This window comes from Vespula pensylvanica, chromosome 7 (assembly GCF_014466175.1).
Source record: "Vespula pensylvanica isolate Volc-1 chromosome 7, ASM1446617v1, whole genome shotgun sequence".
NCBI lineage: Eukaryota > Metazoa > Arthropoda > Insecta > Hymenoptera > Vespidae > Vespula > Vespula pensylvanica.
The window spans coordinates 3,352,684-3,373,451 of record NC_057691.1 but is presented as its reverse complement, the minus strand read 5'-3'; the positions used below and the strand labels follow the sequence as shown (position 1 = coordinate 3,373,451).

General features: G+C 36.6%; 2 protein-coding genes and 1 long non-coding RNA gene across 4 annotated transcripts in view; 1 reads left to right on the top strand and 2 right to left on the bottom strand.

Annotated features, from left to right (window-relative positions):
• The window catches only part of LOC122630643 (uronyl 2-sulfotransferase-like), a 4,354-nt gene extending 827 nt beyond the window's left edge, over nucleotides 1–3,527 (top strand). The window contains exons 2-6 of the mRNA XM_043815370.1: nucleotides 162–371; nucleotides 1,689–1,849; nucleotides 2,007–2,084; nucleotides 2,619–2,779; nucleotides 2,872–3,527. Coding sequence (XP_043671305.1) covers nucleotides 162–371; nucleotides 1,689–1,849; nucleotides 2,007–2,084; nucleotides 2,619–2,779; nucleotides 2,872–3,017 — 756 coding nt within the window. The 3' untranslated portion in view covers nucleotides 3,018–3,527. The remainder of the gene's footprint in view (nucleotides 1–161; nucleotides 372–1,688; nucleotides 1,850–2,006; nucleotides 2,085–2,618; nucleotides 2,780–2,871) is intronic.
• Nucleotides 35–873, bottom strand: LOC122630651. The gene is made up of 2 exons (XR_006327534.1): nucleotides 729–873; nucleotides 35–419 (listed from the first exon to the last, which is right to left on the bottom strand). It is a non-coding gene; the product is annotated as an uncharacterized LOC122630651 (long non-coding RNA).
• On the bottom strand, nucleotides 3,442–18,161 carry LOC122630640 (obg-like ATPase 1). 2 transcript variants are annotated; one of them, XM_043815365.1, is made up of 11 exons: nucleotides 18,025–18,161; nucleotides 16,285–16,466; nucleotides 9,907–9,967; nucleotides 8,059–8,186; nucleotides 7,795–7,970; nucleotides 7,403–7,480; nucleotides 7,190–7,287; nucleotides 6,453–6,593; nucleotides 4,774–4,870; nucleotides 4,567–4,689; nucleotides 3,442–4,344 (listed from the first exon to the last, which is right to left on the bottom strand). In XM_043815365.1, exons 2-11 carry the CDS (start codon nucleotides 16,463–16,465, stop codon nucleotides 4,234–4,236), a joined length of 1,194 nt encoding a protein of 397 aa, XP_043671300.1. In that variant the 5' UTR covers nucleotide 16,466; nucleotides 18,025–18,161; the 3' UTR covers nucleotides 3,442–4,233. The 2 variants fall into 2 exon arrangements, with proteins under 2 accessions (XP_043671300.1, XP_043671301.1); XM_043815366.1 differs by lacking the exon at nucleotides 18,025–18,161 and adding an exon at nucleotides 17,702–17,942.
• Between the last annotated feature and the right edge of the window lie 2,607 nt (nucleotides 18,162–20,768).

The following is a 20,768-nucleotide window of genomic DNA, read 5'->3' as shown; positions in this document are numbered from 1 at the left end:
AAAAAAAAAGAGAGAGAAAGGAGAAATAATCGACTTGTATGGAAAGAGATATTTTAATTCTTTTTTTTTTCCCTTGATTTTTATGGAGTCACATCATTCTAATCAAATCCAACAGGTGTGCCTAGAGCTCTTTAATAAATCATCGTACGATTGTTAAACAGACATATCGATACGTCACGCCCTCCCTTGCTGAACTGGGCGGTCGTGGAAATTTGCCCGAGATGAATAAGCACGTACTCATGCTAACACGTGTACCTGGTGCTGGTGCAGAACTATTGGTGCTGATCCTGCAACGTTTACAAGGTTACAATGCCTTTAAACATATTCGTTTGCCGCCTGGAGATTCTGGACTTTTGACGACGTTGCAGCAGGTAAATCTCGATAATCTCTGTAGATGTTTCTTCTTTTCTATATCTCTACTATTTAATTAACATTTCATTTAATATACTTATTTCTATATAATTTATTATATCCATATTACACATGTATATATATATGTGTATACACTCTCTGTGTAAAGCAATTAAAAGTATAGAATAAAAATTGGATATTTCTATTATTAACTCTATTTTCTATTAACACGCTGTTGGATATTCTATTTTGGACGATCGGATTATTTTATTAATAAGAATAAAACGGATATAACGTGTTAATTGATATAAAGCAAATTAATTAAAAGGAAACGAATTTAAAACTAAGACGTATAATATATACAATTTTATACTCACAAGATGTTCACTCTGCTATGACCTGGCTATGACTAATGAGCTAAACGAAACAAGATGTACGTACTAAATGAATACGTACTTACGAAGCTAAGAAAAAACGTAAACATGAAGAGAAAGAGAACGAGGGAGAGGGAGAGAGAAAGAGAGCAGATTACATCACGACAGTGTTCGAATGTAAAATTCAAAACAATACATTTTCTTCGAATTATATGTAAACATTTTCTTAGAATTGTGTCTATACATTTTCTTAGAATTACAAATATCTTAAAATTATTGTAACAACTTATCGATCCAAAACAAAATTAAAGATAAATATAAATTATGTTTTATTGATAAAATAAATAGTCGATCGAAGGAGAACGAGGAATGTAAGTACTTCGCAATGCGTTTCATTTTTGTGAGAGTCACTCGAGGTTGTTTCTCATAAATGGAAAACGTTTGAATACATACGTATCTCGCGAAGAATGCATTTCACGTTTCGTAAATATTTGTAAATAATTGTTAACACCGGATAAAAGTCTCTCCTATGTAAATACATAATTATTTTCTCAATAATCTTTTAAAAGAGCAAATGTGAATGTATCGAATTGCACAAAGATCCGGAAAACCGGTCGTTGATTCTTTCGCCTGCTCAAGTAAGACACGTATCTCTGCTTTCGTAACGAAAAGTATAGCACTTTCGTCCATTTAACAAGCACTATCGCACATTCTTGAAAAATATATACTTATAACTATGCAATCCATATCCGGCTGATATTTCACGAGTTATGAGATATCGTGAACAATTTATAATTGCAAAATTACTTCAAAGATTTCAATCACGTTTTTTTCAATATATTGTCTGGATTTTGGTTATACAACTTACATTGTTTTTATAATCTCTTAAGATCGACTTAAGCTGGAGATAAAATTAATCAATCTAGTTAATGACAGAAGAATTTTTGTTTTTCCGATCGACAGGAACTACTCGTGGAAGAGATTACAAGTATTATAAGACAAGAGGCTATTCCATTGAGTTTCGATGGCGATATAAGGTTCTTAAATTTTTCTGAATTTGGTCGTCAGGCACCAACTTTCTTAGCCTTAGCAAGGGATCCTTTGGATCCACGTACTTTGCATAGGTAAGATCAAATTTGTTTACTCTAATTAATTACACGTGTCTTAAATAATGACTCTTCTGTTCCTTAATCGATTCTAAAGAAAATTTATTTGTTAATATTTTCCTTTTCTTTTTTTTCATTTTCATTTTCATTCTTATTTTCATTTGATCTTAAGCAGATATCGAAAAGATGGAGCGGCGGCCGTTCTTTATCGCGGAACGATCTCTCATTTTTGTGGACAGGATCCTCGTTGCTCGTACGTATATCAACGTTGACGTAGATAGATATCCAATAACGCGAGTGGAATAACCAGTTTCGCGAGAAGGATCGAGGATGTTTCACGAATCAAAATACATACCTCGTAACTTTACTTTCGACAGTTGATGCGATTAAACGATCGCATGAATGAGATTACAGAGGGAATACCTTAGAGATTTTTTCGTCTGTTCATCATTATTACTCAGGATCGTCTTTTGAGTCGACTAGGGATTACGTAAAGTTACTCTACGTTCTCTTGGTAAAGGTTGCGCAAGAAGATGACTATAGTGAGGAATCAAGATCAATGAACTGCTTCTGAATACCATAAATAGAAACTTGCGTTATGGTTGTTAGAGAAATCGAGCTCGTCTTTTGTAACGTTACAAGAGATTTTTCTGCTTGAAAAGATGTCATGTTGTAACGGATAATCGTGATCAATTTTCTTTATATAATAATCAAAAACTCGAATCGAATATCTATATATGCGCGTGTATGTGTGTGATCTATTTTTGATACACTTTTTATCTATAAGGAAAAGAAATAACAAATGGGCGTTACAACGAGCCAAGGCAAACGTTGTTCGATGGTATCCAGTGGTCGGTCTTCTCGATTACATGGAAGAAACTTTACACGTTCTCCAAAAGGAATTTCCGTACTTTTTCACCGGTTCCCTTCGCATATATAATAAGTTGCGTAAGTATCTTGTTCCTTTTTTGTTTCTTTTTAATTTGCAACAGTTAAATATTATGCTAATGCGAAGATTATCGTATAAATTTATTTTATAGGACCGAAAGAAAATTATTTATCGAAACGTTCGATAAGTATCAAAACTCGAGCGAAAAAAGTATTGGAAGAAGTAATGGCAGATGAAGTAGAATTTTATAAGTGGTTGAAATTTCGATTGTTTAATAAAACATCCGATAATGGGTGATAATTAAGTTAAAGATTATTGAAGATAATAATAATTGGCTTGTTTTTGGATCATGCAAATTAATTTTGATCTTCCAATTAAGAGGCGGCTAAAAATATAAAGGTAAAATATTCAATCCTTCGTATGAAATGCCAAAGAAATAAATTAGTCGAATATGTCATTTGACACAGCATAAATGGAGAAAAAATATTATCGTATTCGTATGGTGCATTATCCTTTGATTTTGAACGCCTGTTGGTACGTGCAACGCCATCTTGTATCATATCAGTTACTGATGTACTTAAATGTTAAGTTAATCAATCCTTGAACACTGTGCATGCATGCATGCATTGCAGCAAATGGTAACGGTATAGAATTTAATCGAGGTTTACATAGATAATATGTTTTAAAAACATATACAATAATTTGTATATATACATTGAAATTGTTTTTCTCGCTTTTTATCATTTTTCTACGTTGATTTATTGAACATTTTATAGAATAAATACAGAGAATTGTTGAGTCAAGAAATGTTCAGATTTATGCGAGCTTTTTTTTATAGTTCTCTCTCTCTCTTTTTTTTTTTTTCTTTTTTTACCAAACATCCTTTCTCTTTCGCATTTACAATCATCTCGTTCGAGAGACAACTTGTACAAAAATTATTTTATCTCTGTGAAATGTTATATCTTTGACATAGATATAACTAACGTCATACAAGCTCTTTCAACATAAGCACATAGCGTATTCATACAAAGAGACGATGATGCTATTTATTTACACAGACAGAAACTTTAAAAGTCTAATTCTTCTTACGGATAGAATCGTTGTCATAGAGAGAAAAAAAAAAAAAAAAAAAAAGATCACATACTCGATTAAGAAAAAGATGCCAATTCCAACGACGATGATACTCTTTTTCATTTTTAACTTCATTTCATTTTTTTATAAGAATGACAGAAAAAAACGAATCTCTTTTGTATAATGAAAATTTGACAGACGATTAATAAAAAAAATAGTCACATTTGTATGACCTTTCTTTTTTCGTCGATAGTACCTTTGAAGGTAAATATAAAAAAAAGAGGAAAAAAAAAAATAAAATAAAATAAAATAAAATGAAACGAAATCAGGGAGCACGGGGAAGCGGATGAGAATGATTGCCATGAGGTTGATGCATGCAACAGGAGAGTAGTATCATGTTGATGTACAAAAGGACGAGCAACAACATGAGGAACGCGTGCCATCACTTCTTCTTTGCGTCCTTCAGTCCAGCACCGGCGTTGTATTTGAAAAAGATTATGTCGCCATCCTCGACGACGTAATTACGGCCCTGTTGCCTGTACTTTCCAGCAGCCTATTGAGCAAGAGAAAAAGAACGTAGTGTATATATATATATATATATATATACACACACAAATATACATATGTATATATATATAATATGTATGTGTGTATGTACAGTTAAATCAAGATAGTACTTAAAAATTATTTTATAAGCTTTGGACAAATAATACTTATAAGACGATTAATAACAACGTATGTCGATAAACTTAGAAATTTATAGTTAAATTAATACCTTTACTGCAGCCTCTGAGCCTTCATTTTTAAAGTCTTCGAACTTCATAACTTCTGCCATTATAAAACCTTTCTCAAAGTCAGAATGAATTTTTCCACCGGCTTGGGGCGCCTTTGTACCTTTCTATATAATAAAAAGAAAAAATAAAAGTTGACGAAGAAAGGCGAGTCAATCTTACTTGTACACATAGTATAGTTACGAAGCTACCTGAATAGTCCATGCTTTAACTTCGTCAGGACCAGAAGTAAAAAAGTACTGTAATTGCAATGCTTTGTAACCTTGAATGATGATCTTGTCTAGGGCACTGTAAAAGATTAAAAAAAAAAAAAAAAAGAAAAGAAAAGAAGAGAGAACAATAATAATTTTAGAAAAATTTCTATGACGTTTATTATTATATTTCGATGAGAGGGTAGAGAATAAAAGAATACGATCGAGAATCACTCGTATTAGATCGATTAAAGCTCGAGTCGATAGAGCGGTACATACAAAGGACGACTCTTTCAGTTTTGCGGATTGCAAAACGATGAATTCCCGTTCAAAAGGAGGGACGTTCAAAACGTTGGACCATGGAATATGATTGTCTCGGGCCAAATATCGTCTAATGACAGGGTACGTCGGGATGAGCTCTCCCACTTGGTGGGCTCCGACACAACTTCTCGAGACTTCAAGGAATACGCATAAAGCCGAACGACTTAATGCGGTAATTTTATCATTCTGACTCTCTGAGAGACCTACTTTGCCGCCGCCGACGACAACGACGACGACGACGACGACGACGACGACGACGAAAGCGACGACGACTGTTCTATCTTTGACTTTGAAATAAAATCACGTCTACTCTATTTTCCTTTGATTAGGGGGCAAACGTGATTCCTCATCGTCGTCCATTTGATTCTTCTGTAAATTCGTCGAAGGAAGATATTTTCGATAATATCTTATAATTTTGCAACGAATGTCTTATAACAAATAAAATGATAATTTTATTATAATTTGAGAGAACTTTTATATGAAATATGTGAGCCACTACGAGGAAATTGTTCTCCAATCTATCTCTCTCTTTCTCTCTTTCTCAACGCATTCACTTTTCTTCGAACGTCACTCTCAACATTGTGAATCGAAAAGAAAGAAAGAAAGAAAAAAAATATATATATATATATATATATATATAATGAAAACGTACGCTTACACGTACGCAAGCAAAACTACACCTACTTCGATGTACTTTCCGTTTGTAAAGGATAGTAATGCAATGTCGTAGCTTCGTGTAAACTCGTTTGAACATGGTACACGTGCATTGAACACCCTCCGGGTACGATTGACCCACTAGCCAACTCAGCCGTTCTGCCTCTCGGTCCTCTTTCACCACAGATTATACCCTCTCCTGGTACGCGCGAGGGCGGCCAGTTTTTATGCAATTTTGTAAGAATTTGAATAGCCGTTCGTAAAAATATAATGCGGCCTATCTCTCTCACTCTCTCTCTCTTTTTCTCTCCATTCTCCTCATCGAAACGACCGTAGTTTTTATTAGTTTCCCTCCGTGTTAGAAAGAAAAAAAGAGAAAGAGAACTAGTCTAGACCTTCTAAGAGTCGTCCTCAGCCGTTATTAGTACGGTTAGAAGATAACTCGTTGCATACTTAAATGTGGGAACGCCTGTTATTCCATGGACCTCTTTCTCTCTCTCTCCCTCTCTCTCTCTCTCTCTCTCTCTCTCTCTCTCTCTCTCTCTCTCTCTTCGTGGATTTTAAGAAAATACGACTAAACGTTTCGACTAGAAGTTAGACCAATATAGCAAACTTTCGACTTGGAAATAAAAACAGTCCTTCGTTTGTAAACATAAGTTGTCCTGACCAAAGGGAAACAAATTTGAGAACAATTAATGACCTACCTAGTGACCTTCTGTTCCTCGAAATATTTCGCTCGTTCTGCGTCGTCCATGTCGATTATCTTATTTTCGAAAACACCACTGAAAGGTATTAACACGGCTCCGGGATCGTTCTTATCCACCCAATCTTTAATCTTGACTAACCTGGAAAATCGATAATATCCGATGAAGATTTTGATGAGTCTTATCTTATTTCGATATATTCGTTTTCGTTTTAATATAGAAATATTTCTTTTAAATATAATCGTGAAAGTGCATCATGAAATATAAAAGATTATAAGGGCTCTGAATCATGCATTAACTTAACGACGAGTATACGCGATAGGCTTACTATTCAACTGCACTTTCCCACGATATTATTTTCGCAATGCACGTCTGCAAATCGTTGCTGAATAATAGATCGACGAAACTATTCGTGTTAGTGAGCCCTCGAGCGTGCGTACGAATACGCGTTTACATGTCGACACGCACGTATAAATAATTCCGTTCTCCACAGTGTTTTGCAACGCGCTTCACCGTCGACGTCGATAGAAATGTCCGGAAAATGAAACGACGAGTATTCCGGAATATCTAGTTGATTTATCGTAGAAAATAATATTATCGGTTTGTAACAATCTTCGTTTATCTTTATAATCAGAATTTTAACAGGATCAAAGAGAAAAAGAGAAGTTTTCTTTTTTTCTTTTCGTATCGTTTCGTTCTTTCTCTTTTTCATCTTACGACGTTAGAACGAAACGTACCATTTGTTCTTTTTACGAATGTAATCCTTCTCCGAAAGATTGACCAGATAAATAACGGGTTTCGACGTGAGGAAGAGATATTTGTTGAGTACGTCGATCTGCAATCAAACGTTAGGGACGATCATCAACGTGCGTTGTTATCGTACTATAACGATCGAACGAGCAAATTGCATGTTTCTTACGACAGTGCGAAGGAAAAACTCGTAAACTTACATCATTTGCGCTCCAATCGGCGTACCTGATATGCTTCTTGTCGTCTACCAAAACACCCTTGACTTTTAAAAGCGTATCCTGTCGAGAAAAAAAAAATAACAAAAAAAAAAAAGAAGGAGAAAACAAGGAAAATACTATTAACAACGATTCGCCGCAAGTCGTAACACGCAATGTCGAATTACCTACGGAGTACTAGTTAAAATCGACTTGAAATCAATCTAGACGATGGCTCGATCACGCGAGTTTGGGAGTTTCGCTAAATTGGGAAGCCGAAAATTGCTTGGAAATCGATCAACGAGAATCGAGTAAATTTGTTCCGAGAAAAGTTCGTCCATTCGAATTCTCTTAATTTACCTCGACCAATCCGATACAAATGTTACGTTAAAACTCACGTATTCAGGTTTCAATTTCTTGTCGTTACCACGGACAACCAATTTTTCCAATTTCTCAAGATGCCCATTTAAAAATTCGACGTCTTTAAGTCGTAATTCCTCGCTGATAATTTCCAAATCTCGTACCGGATTAACGTCACCTTCTACGTGAGTGACATCGTCGTCTTCGAATGCTCCTGCGAATACAAATGATTCGTACGATATCTACATTTTTCAAAATTCTTTCTATTATATATTCGAATATAATAATTATATCATGCTCACGGCAAAGGTGAAAAATTCCGTCGCAGGCACTGATGTGAGAAAGAAAAGCATTTCCTAAACCCTGTCCCTCGGCAGCACCTTTTACGAGACCAGCGATATCGACTACGTTCAAAAAAGCTGGGATTTTGCTAAGAGAAAACAAGAAAGTACAAATAAATTTAATTAATATATATGTGTATATATATATATATATATATATATATTATTTGTTATATCTATTTTAAGGGAGTCGTTCGAATGTCTCTCTCTCGAATGAGATTTTTCAAACGCGTTCACGTTTTCCCCTCTTCGAAAGAGGCGAAAGAAAGAGATAGAAAGAGACAGTGAGAATTCCGATTAAAGGTCGAGGGTGTACGCTGTCATGCACGTGCGTTGCATGGAAACGAGGGTGGGTAGTGACAACGAGGCACATTTAAATGCTAATGCCAGCGGCCTCATTAAATAATTAGCCTTTGAAGAGAGAGGCGCCGGGAAAAGCAAACGAGAAGGGTGGTGAGGCCGCGTTAGGCGGCTTTCATCACGGATCGCCGAATTCTCGGACACGTGCCGTCAATGAGAGTATACGATACATCGTGAATGAAAGTATGATGATCGTATTCGAAAAGTTTGGGAGAGATGGTGGAGGGAGGGGGGAGGAGAAGGTTGGAATAGCTTTCTGCTTTGATCAACGAACTTATTTTAATGTTTCTTATTCACACGTTTACAATTGAAGAAGTTTCTAATCAATTTTCTCTCTCTCTCTCTCTTTTTTTTTTTTAAAGAATTATTTCTAATTTCCTCTCTCATTCAATTATTTCCTTTGTCGTTATCTGATTTGAACGACACGAGTTTTATTGGAAAAAAAAAAAAAAAAAAAAAAAGAAAGAAAAAAGGAAAGAAAATTCGTATACAACAAGAGTAATCTTTTAATCGAAAATTTGGCTATCCAACCTTCCGCATGATCCTGACTGCTTTGCATTTTCAATTTCACCGAGTCGCTGTGCAAGCACGATGACGCGCGACAAGGTAAACACCGTTTTCATCGACGGTTAGCCGCGTTGATGGATACCGCAGCACGTACAGCGGTTTCCGCACGATTCAAAGAGAGAGATAGAGAGAGATAGAGAGAGAGAGATAGAAAAGCTAGCACGATGATACTGGCCGAGTTGGGAGTTTTCGACATATATCTATGTACGTACGAGCACCTCGTTGAACCATCGTTGGTGACTATCAACGCGACTATCCGTGTAAATGCGCCCCTTTCGATCGATTTTCCCTCTCTCTCTCTCTCTCTCTCTCTCTCTTTCTCTCTCTTTCTCTCTTCGTTCCACGTGTTTCGAACGGAATTTCAAGTTGCAAATGATTGCAACGTGATTTTGTATAAAAGGATGAAAATTAACCGGATACTTAAACGAACGATATATTTCAATTAGAAATGTTAAAGTGAACAGCGAAATAAATAAAAAGGACTCGTAGGATGTAGATAATTTACAAACTCGGGAAAACTCTTTGCCATGGTTCCTAACGTCTCGTAGAGAAATTTAGGTCGATCTGCATTGCAGATCACGTGCTACGAAACGTGCACCCTACCTCTTTCCTCTTTTCGTTTCTTCTCCTACAGTCTCCTCCTCGCGTCTCGTCGCGAGAATAAAGGCGAATAAGTAGGTATGGAAATGTCGTTGGTTATTCCGAATCGTTTCCTTTTGCAAGGGTATACGTAAATACGTAAAGAAAAGAAAAGAAAAGAAAAGAAAAGAAAAGAACAGAAAAGAAATGGTACTCGTTCAACTCCCTTTTCGACACGATGATAACGTATTCGAGAGACATTCGACTCGCTTACGATCGAATAATGTTTGCACGATTGCTTACCTGGCCGGTTTGAAGTATTCGCATAAATAGTCGTACCTTGCGTCGGGTACTGGTACACGACGTGCCTTAACAAACAATTTCAAAGGTCATACATTTTTTTCTTTGTCTCTTTTTTCTTGTGTTTTTTTTTTCTTTTTTATCAAAATTATATTAATATGAAATTAAATTATACTAAAATATATACTGATTAATAATGATTACAATTAATTGCTTATTAATTGATTATTGTTATAATTAATGATTATATATCAATCAGTATATATTCCGGTACAATGAGCTTTTACAATGTACGTATACTAGAATATATATTAATATTATATACCATTTCTTAGATGTATCATCAATATATATGAACAATGATTAATGGAACAGAGATCAGTAAAAGTTCTTAGGATCGTGCAAAATCTGAGTCGGCGATGTTCGTCGGAATCTGATAGAGCTCACTCGCTCTAACTTAGGAGATTCAATTTTAAGATAATAGCTCGGAATCATCAGGTATGGATTGAGTTTTTCTTTCATTCTAGTAGTCGCCAATTCGATGATACGTTTACGTGCTTTCATACGTTTGTTAATTTTCTCATAAATATTCATTTCGTTTAGGGTACAGGATACGTTGCAAATTTTTAAAAAAACACCCATGTAAATCGCTGCGCTGGCAGCGGAAGACAAGCCTGGAATCTTTGGACGAAAGGCTGCAACTTCGTTGACGGCTTCTATCACACGTTTTGCTACCGTTTGTTCTAAATATCCGACAATCGGTAGATCGGTTATTTTAATATCTGGCATGTTGAGAGGAAAATGAATTTTAACGTCGCAATACTTCATCCAACGAGAGAGAAACTGATCCTGACAATGTTGGCTGCAGAAGAGATAGAGCTTGTCGTCATAGAGAACGGCCAAATCGATTTTGCCAGAGATTAGATTTCGATTGGGGAGACTGTCGACGTAAGTAACCAAACAGCATCCATTAACTTGCAAACGTCTTGCCCAGCAAGCGTGTTCCAAATCGATCGTCTCATATACGATTCGTGGTCGAATTTTCGGTAGAATTGCAGTATTCCAAGGTGGAACATATTTAAATGGATATTTGATAAAATCGTTCATGTGTTTGGTACATATCCAATAAAAATGTTCTCGAAATTGGACTAATCCAGTACGATCGATCAGTCCACCCGAAGATACTATGCTGTTATCAAGTAATAAACAAACAGGACAATACGATTCGAAGGTACTTTGATACGATTTAAATTCGTAAGGCGATACACACATGTTCTCTAAGCTATGAACTTTATCGTAATCGGAGTCACGAAAGTATCGTCTAATATTCATAAATTTTTCTCGAACCACTCGATCGGCATGAATCCATACACCCCACTTGTTATTGCTCCCATCGATTTCAAATATATTCTGTGAGAATTTCTTCAGCCAATTTCGAAAATGTTCTTGATCGACTTGCCATTGATCGTAAAGTTGAGTGAAATGATCGATATCCAAGTCAAATGGATCGTTAGTTTCCTTATTGATGTTATAAAGACATTCCGTACAGAAATTTAAATCGGCTTTAAGATCAATGACGATCATCGGACGTATATTGAGAAAAGCTAATTCTTCGGATTCTTTTCGATTACGTGGGAAACCATCGAGGACGTAACCCTGAGAAGCTGCCCGTGGATCAATCGAATACATTTCAACGATTCGACTCATCGTTTTATTATCAATGGCAATGCGATCTCGAATGTGTGATCTGATTCGTTTAGCTAATTCAGTCCATGAGTAATTATCCCTTACGTATTCCAAAGCTTTTTCAATAGAAATCAATTTCAAACCGTATGTCTCGGCAAAACGTTCAGCCAGTGTCGTCTTTCCACATTTAGGTGGACCAATGATCGAAAGAGTTAACGGTATAAGAGGTATCGTCGAATCTTGTTCGATATATTTCAATGGATTTTTCATGAAATCTGATGCTGCATTTTGACCGCACAAGAAATAAATGTATTGTCGATGTATAACAGGCTTCACTTCGTCTTTCACTTCCATAGGTAAAAACATTTGTATTGGTATTTTATTTTGATATAATTGAACCGGACACCATCGGCCAAACGAACTTAAAAAATAATATCCAGATTCTAAAAGACGTTCAGCAGTTTCCACATCGACTAAATATGTTCTCTCGAACATCGAGATATCTCGAAATACGTAACTTTCGAGATATCTTTGAACTTCTATTATCATCCTACGTTCGTCTTGTTCACCGTTTACTTCTATCCAAGGTATGCCTCCAGCTTTCATAAAACTACGAGTGTTTACTATTTTGTTACTATCGCTCTCATAAATCTCTTCTATTCGTCTCGAAATTCTATCTCTAGCTGTTACGATATCTTCCCAATCGATAAATAGTATTGGTTCGGGATTCTCTTCTCGCCAAGTATATTCTAATTCGATTCTTTCGCTTGGACTTAATTTGTAATAAATATCGTCCATATCAAAATTTTCTGCTTCATCCTCGAACATTCCCATGTCCTCGCTCATAAAACGTTCGCGTCTTTCTTGTACAATATCATTTATCCATTCATCTCGTCTTTTAATGTAATCAGTCATTTCTTCGTTGTACCTTTTCTCCTCGGCAAGTTTATCTACCTCTAGTTTTTTCTCCCAAAGACTAAGATACTTGGGAAACAATCTTTCCATCGATGTTTGTAAACTGCAGTTAAGTTCTATCACCAGTTCGGGTACCATGGATCTTTCCAACATCATTTCTACATCATTAAAACAACTTGGAAAGCCATCGAGTACAATACCATATTTATTGTACGGCGTTTGAAAATAACTTAAGAAACATTCACGAAGGATATTATTCGCTAATGTTCCACCATTTTTAATGTAATTTTTAATAAACATAGATATTAAATTCTCGTCGTTGCTATATCTAATGTCGTTTAAATCATCTGGTAAATCTATTTCTTCGGGTTCTTCTTTTTCAGGAGCAATCACGGTATCCTTCAACGTGAAAGCTTTCATTCCTCTACTCATCATATATTTTTCAAGACATGCGAAATAATCGACGTGATATGATCCATATTCTCTTGACAAAGCATTCGATAAAGTAGTTCTTCCACTTCCAGGTAAACCAACGACGCTAATTCGTAAAGGTGGTATTACGATCGGTGGTTTGATGAAAGGAATAGAAAAATTATATGGATTTTCAACGAATTCTTCTAATGCACGTTCACTGGATAATAGATAAATTTTATCTACGAAGACTGCGCTATAATCTTCTCTGCCTTTCCATAGAATATTATATTTTGATAATGCAACTGGACAGTAATCGCTGGTGTCACCTAATCGACGATTATCTTTAACGACTGTTCGACTTATAATCGGTCTTCTTATTTCTTCTTCTTCTTCGTCCATTAATTCTTCTCCTTCCTCTTCGAGATACGTCTCGTCTGTTCTCTTCTCTTCTTCCTCTATCAACTTTTCTTTTTCTTTATCTTCCTCGCTCATGATAATCGCTTTCCAATCGTAACGATCCTTAAGTCGCTTTACAACGTAATTAGTAACATCCTCGATCAATCCAAGATCACAAAGAATCACGTTTTGTTCGAATTCGTCTATCCTATCGCGAAAATTTCTCCAAATTGTTTGATAATCGTTAAGATGATGAAGATATTCTTCTAATTCTACGTCGAACTCATCCTCGAACATATCACTTTTTTCACCTTTAAATTCAGTTTCGGCCGATTTATCTTTACATTCCGTGTGGAAGTATCGCCATTTTTCAAGAAGAGAAAGATATGGCTCGTCTTCGAAAATTATTATAACGTCTTCGAAAATAATATTACCATCGTTAATAACTTTTGTCCAAACGTCGAAATCCATGTACATATTGTCGACAATAAAACCGCCGTCTCTATTAATTTTATCTTCCAGTATCTCGTCTGGAATATTTTTTATATGTTTGATAATTAGATCAGCCTTTTCATCGGGGTTCAATTCGATTGGTTCGTCGTACAAATATTTAACACGTTCCTGTAACATACTCGCCACTTCAGGATCGTGTTTAGTCAATTCTCTGATCGAAGGTTCCTCTTTTCTTAAATGATCCGGCGCATAAGCGTACAAAATCTTTTTATTATCTTTTATTTCTTGCATAAGACGTAAATCCGTCTCAACATGTGCGATATTATTGTTCTTCAATTTTTTACGCAATGCTTTCAATTCGTCGTGAACATCGTCGTAGCCCTCGCTCGGTGTTTCTGCATCTTTAGATTGAAGGATATCTGTCAAACGTTGAATAGTCGAAGCGATATCCTCGTACCACGCTTTAAGATCAGCATCCTTTTTTATTTTTCTCATCTTTTTCTCTTTCTTCAATTTGATTTTCAATTCGTTTATAACGTCGTTGACCATTTCATGCATAGCTTCGATGACTTTATCGTTAACGCGATCACGTTTAAAAATACTTTCTATATCGTCGACGTTAACTACGGTGCCGTTCAAAATTTTCGCCAATTCTCGACTCAATTTTGATTTACCGGAATATTTCGGACCTATAACCGCTATCTTACAAGTTGGTCGTGGATTAGGCGGCAATAAAAATGTTCTGGGATTGTCTAGAAACAATTGAAGTGCTTCGTCGGAAGAAAGAAAAAAAATGTTCTTCATGAATCTTAAAGAATATTTCGGGATACCGGTTACGGTCCTTCCTCTGGCCAATTCGACCGGGCAATAAAATCTCCAACGCGACAGTCTCCAAGGAAACCTTCGAGTTACGGACTCCATGTTCGCCATTTCTCGAAAAGCATCCTCGTTGCTCATACCCTCGAACTCCTCCTCCAAGGCAATTTGCCTTGTGTCCTCCTCCTCTTCCTCTTCCTCTCCTTCTACTTTTACCATCCCAAACTCGTCGATTTGTCCTATCATCCGTTTTGGAAGTAGCAATCGTGGCAATGGTAATGTACGCAAACGTACGCTCACAATTTCGAACATTTGCGAAACAGATGTACGACCATCCACGCGTATCACGTTCTGAGGATTTTGAAGAAGGACCCATTTATCTATATGAGGTATGGCCAAACGTTTGTATAGTTCGCATCGTTTCTTCACGTCCTTTTGAATCTCTTCGTTATGCTTCAAAAGATATTCTCTATCTTTGTTAAATGTAATCGAAGGGAATGCAGAAGGGATCTTCGTGTCATAGTCGAAATTATCTTCTGTAAACAAGTACATATCGTCGGAAATGTCTACCGATAGAACGGTATCTGCGGGTTTAAAGATTTCCGAGTCTGTTTTTACAAGTTTGTATTTTTTTAAGAGATCCTCGTCGGGACATAAGATGTAAATGATGACAGATGGCTTTATTGGCCACGTAGAAAAGATCTCGTTGATTTGACGAGGTATATCTTCCTCTGGATAAAGTTGCATTTTACACGAAGACTTTTTTACGTCTTGATTATCCGAGCTCGAGCTTGGAGTTAATATCATTTCGCAGGTCGATAAGAGATCGTCTTCCGAATAGTTTTCCTTCGTTACCGATTCAACGCGAAATTTGGCGATTTTAGGATAGAACAAGTAATCGAGATTTGGATCATTCGGTATAAAGGGCAAGCCTTCGATCACGTAACCTCTGTGCTTAACGTCTCTCATATTTATTCTACTTTTGATTAAATTCTGAATTATTTCGGAGGTCAAGTTTCTATCAGAACGTAATATCTTTTCGATGTATTTACCCTTTTCCGTTTTGTTTAGTATTTCTTGCTCGATAAGGGACTCCGGTGAAATGAAAACGCACTTCCAACCGTCGGCAATCATAACCGCAAGTTCTCGACTATTTACACCTGGCTTTCCAAAAATAACGAAAGACGCTGGCTCCGTTTCAAGATATTTCCTTCTTGCCTCTTCCTCGAAATAAAGATCGCGAAGGACAAAGGGCTCCTTTGGTGGTTCGAAATGCGGTTGAAATTCATTTTCTATACATTTACAGGTATTCTGAAACCTCGTGAAAGGATTTGTGTCTTCGGTGAAGGCATAGTAAATGTTGGGTTTAGGATAAAGAACCGAGTGAGCTGATGGCCAAGAAGGAACATATTCTTGATGAGGGTAATGCTTGACGAATCGAAAGAAACTTTTTCTTAATATACACGACGATGTGACGTAAAACTTTTTCTCCTTCTTCTTTTTGCTATCCCTTTTTAAACGTTCGATCGCTCGATCGCACATTATTCATAAACAGGTTATCCCGACGTAGGAGTTGACGTAAGAATTGAAGTAAGTAACGAACAAACGAAAACTACTTTCCCAAAAAAGTTTTCGCGAGAAAAAGGATGTATATGTGCGTGCGCGTGTGTTTGTATATAAAATATAAATTCAGATACTTATTTTCATTCGGATCGATGGTGCAGAAAGGAAAGTTCTCCGCCGCCGCTTGACTTTTCGTAAGGACATTGAAGAAGGTCGACTTGCCGACGTTTGGTATTCCAACGATACCAATTTTTAAATTAATCCCTACTCGCCCTATGAGTGGCTTTCTTTCAGGTTCCTCGACTTTTTTCGGTGCCATTCTGTAACGAAGAAGAATCGAGAACATAATAATAGTAATAATAACGACAAGCAACAATAACGTTACGGAAAAATAAAGAAGGAAACAAAGAGATGAAAAAAATTCGAGAGCGGAAGTAATTAAAAATTAGCGTCGCCATCGTTCGAGGAAGACGTTCATCGTTTTTCTCGATCGTTTTACAAGGAGTCGCTTGGAAGCGCCCGGAGGCGCGAAATCGAAATACTCGAAGAAGAAGTATCGAAGAGAGGAGAGGTTCTCGAAGAACGCTCGCGGTGACTAATTATATTAATACGAGAACGACGGCACGTAGAACGATCGCTGTGTTTACCGGCGGCCTACCCTCGAACGATCCGGCGATCCATGCTCCTCGTGGATATTTTACCGATATCGAGAGCGAGCGAGCGAGTAAAGGAGACGAGGACGATGCGAGGGAGGAGGAAGATGGCGGGCAATGCGGAGGAGCCGCAGGATTAGTGGGCAGGAGAGCCGCGAATCACCGGCATCACAAGGAGAATCCGCGAGTAAGCCTGAGGCCGCCAATCCGCCACCGTCTACTCCCGGTTCCTGTTCCCCTTGCCTCTGCCCCTCTTTTTTTGCTCTCTCTCTCTCTCTTTTTCTTTCTTTCTTGCTTTCTTTCTTTCTATCTTTCCTTCTCTCTTGCTCCCCTTTCTCGCCACGAGAGTCGTGCAACCACCGTCCTCCGTTAAAAAGACGAAGAACGACGGACGCTCAAACCACCTTGATGTTTTTCGTCCTTTTTCACTGCTATCCCGAGGAAATTTGCAAATTACGATAATGGAGAAGCCGCGAAAGAGGTTCGGTCGCGGGGCGCGATGCTACTCTCGACGAAGAGCCGCCGCGGCGCCGTGACCGTACCTCCTCCTTTACGACGTCGTCTCGCCCTCAGGGGGGGATCGCTCTACGTACGATAATGACCGACCACGGCGTTTCTCTTCGACCTCTTTTCTTGTAACTTTTACGGTATCAACTTTCCAATTTCCAACGACTCGATTTTCTTTCGGCCGATCTAGCTACCAATATTTCGTCGGTTTTTCTTTTCCCTTTTCTCTTTTCTCTTTTATTCGTTTCTTTTTTTCTTTATACGTAACCAACATACATCTAATTAAATATTTCGTCGATTTGAATTCTACCGCCTTAATCAGTTACTCTATAAAAGCAGACGACGCACGTAGTAGCTGGTATAAGCACTCAGTGCTGCCGTCTATCGATACCTACGCGAATCAATAGAGCGCAGGGTGCATCCGAAAACTTAACCTTACTTCGCCGACAGAAAGATTCATTAATTTGGCACTTGCACGAGAGATCGAACGTCTTGTCTCAATCAGATCCGATGGAGAAGTAATTAAGAAAGTTTTTCACGAAACGTATCAATTGTCTAACGTCTTGTAAATAACACTATAAACTATCACTGAGGTCAACACGATCGAACACGTTTTTTTCTATGATTCCTAGCACGAAATATGAGTCATCGTTAAAACCGACAACGCCTTTTTCTAACATTGAATAAACGTATATATGTTTTTGTTAACTCGATGTACCTTGTTTATTTATCTCAGCAAGCCACGTACGAAGATTTTCTTCCACAACGTGTCGCAGTTTCGTGACGGCAAGTACACGGCACACGTCGATGACGTCAGACACCTTCGACCGGCGAGACTCCACGCTACGAAAATAGTTTTCTACTTTACCGACACGGTCGTTGCGGCCTCTCCACGAAGAAAGAGAACATCTTTTCTTTTTCTCGAATCGAACTTGGCGCGAATTTTTACGACAAAATTCTTATATCTCACATATTCGTCTTATTCATTCTATTCGATTTATATCAACTCGTTATATCATTACGAAGTATATACGTTATCCTATATATTTCTTCTAATAATGTGATGACATTTGATTGGTCCGACGCGATTGAGAATATTTTGAACAACGCAATAAAAACAAAAGAAATACGTTAATCGTAACGAACTTCGTAGCGATCGTCTTTTGTTTTAACGTTCGATCAGAAAATTCGGTGACGCCGTGTCGTCGATATCGTCGTCGCGACTTTCTTTGCGTTTTTCGCGAAAATTCGTTTGTTCGTTTGTTTAAACAGTGTACATTTTTACGTAGGAGGATTAATAACGATCCAGTAATCTGATGAGGCTCGAAATGCTGTAGTTCCTGCTAATAGGTATGGAAATTTCTATATAACCTATAATTATTTATTGTTACTTTAGCACGTTTGAAACCATTCGTATAAATATATATCGTATAAGTCGTATTATACATACATACATATATATATATATATATATATATATATATATATATATATGGTTACGATATATGTGAATTATATAAAATTTCACGTATATCGTAAATAGTAATTACGAAGGTCGCTCGAAAACAGGGATTCTCAAATTTTTTCGTTCAGGGGACCTTCTCGAAAGATCGTAAAATTCTCTATAACATTACATATATCGTTGAATCATACGTATTGTCTTTCTAACGCAAATAATAAATGAAATTTAGTCGTTCTAATAATTCGATATCGTTTAAATTCCGTATAAAATTTTTGGAATGAAACGTCCTTCCTCTCTCTCTAATAATATATAATATAACATAGATTAGATTTAATGTTAGGAAGAAAAATAGAAAGTAAAAACGAAAATAGAAAGATAAAGAAAACATAGTAAAAGGAAATGGTGATTTTACAAACGTCGTTAGTATAATATAAACCTGTCGAATAACACGTTCCTAAATACTCGGTATAAATGTCCGTGTTGTCTCGACGGGACAGGATGACGAGTGTTTATGTTTATGAAGCGTCATTGTGACTACGAGTCATGACACCGACATAGCTGGATACTCTCTGACGATACAAGCCAAAGAGCGACGTGATACGAGGCGCGATACATGGATCATTCCTATGGATATCATCCTCTTCGAAATATTTTGCGGAGTCACGTTTTTGTGTCGATGTACGATTGCGTGTATGTGTGGGTGTGGGTGTAGTATGTATGTATGTATATATATATATATGTATGTATGTATGTATGTATATATGTTTACATTAGCTATCATCGACATGTTAGACGATTTCGAACGATATTTCTTTGAGCTTTATTAGAAACTTTTTATATATAATATATATGTATATGTATATATATATGTGTATATATATATGTATATATATGTTTACATTAGCTATCATCGACACGTTAGACGATTTCAAACGATATTTCTTTGAGCTTTATTAGAAATTTTTTATATATAATATATATAATAATGTATATATATATATATGTATATATGTATATATGTATATATATGTTTACATTAGCTATCATCGACATGTTAGACGATTTCAAACAATATTTCTTTGAGCTTTATTAGAAACTTTTTATATATATTATATATAATAATGTATATATATGTTTACATTAGCTATCATCGACATGTTAGACGATTTCAAACGATTTTTTCTTTGAGCTTTATTAGAAACTTTTTATAAGACGAAAGAAAGAAGAAATGAACTATTTAGACGTATTTTTCATCGACAAAGAAAAAGGAAGAAAGAAAATAATTCGATTTTTTAAATGTTTATGAAGGAAGGGATAAGGAAGGGAAGAAATTTTAAGGATTCTGATCGCGATTATCCGAGTCTAATTCGTGGTACGTGCGCGAGTGTATCTATGTGGTCGTGAATCATCGTGAAGAGAGAGAGAGAGAGAGAGAGAGAGAGAGAGAGAGAGAGAGAGAGAGAGAGAGAGAAAGAGAGAGAGAAAGAAAGAAAGAGAGAGAGACCATAATTCGTGGGATAATATTAAGCCGAGGAATGAAATAAAAGGATCGAGGAAGTTGCATATGTGTGTTTTAGTGGCGCCGTGAGATCGGCAAAGAGAAAAAGGGCGCGCCGATTGCGACTACGCCTTAACGCGTGGAACATCATTGCCCTTTATACGAATAAGATACTTTTCGATTTATCGAAGAATTTTCGATTAAACTTCGTTTCCCCATATACGAGTATCGATCGTTTGATTATAGCGTTGGCGCATTAGTATTAACGATTTGATACGTAAGTACGTTTAATAGAAAAAAAATTGCATTTCTTTTCTTTTTTTTTTTTTCTTTTTCTTTTTTACGTGTTAACATTTCTAATCGATTATAGACAAACGAGTAAGTTTGAAAAAGGATTTGACACGATACGAAAAGTCAGTATTGTAAGTTAAGATAGATCGATAGATCGTTCGTTCGTTCGTTCGTTCGTTCGTTCGTTCGTTCGTTCGTTCGATCGATCGAC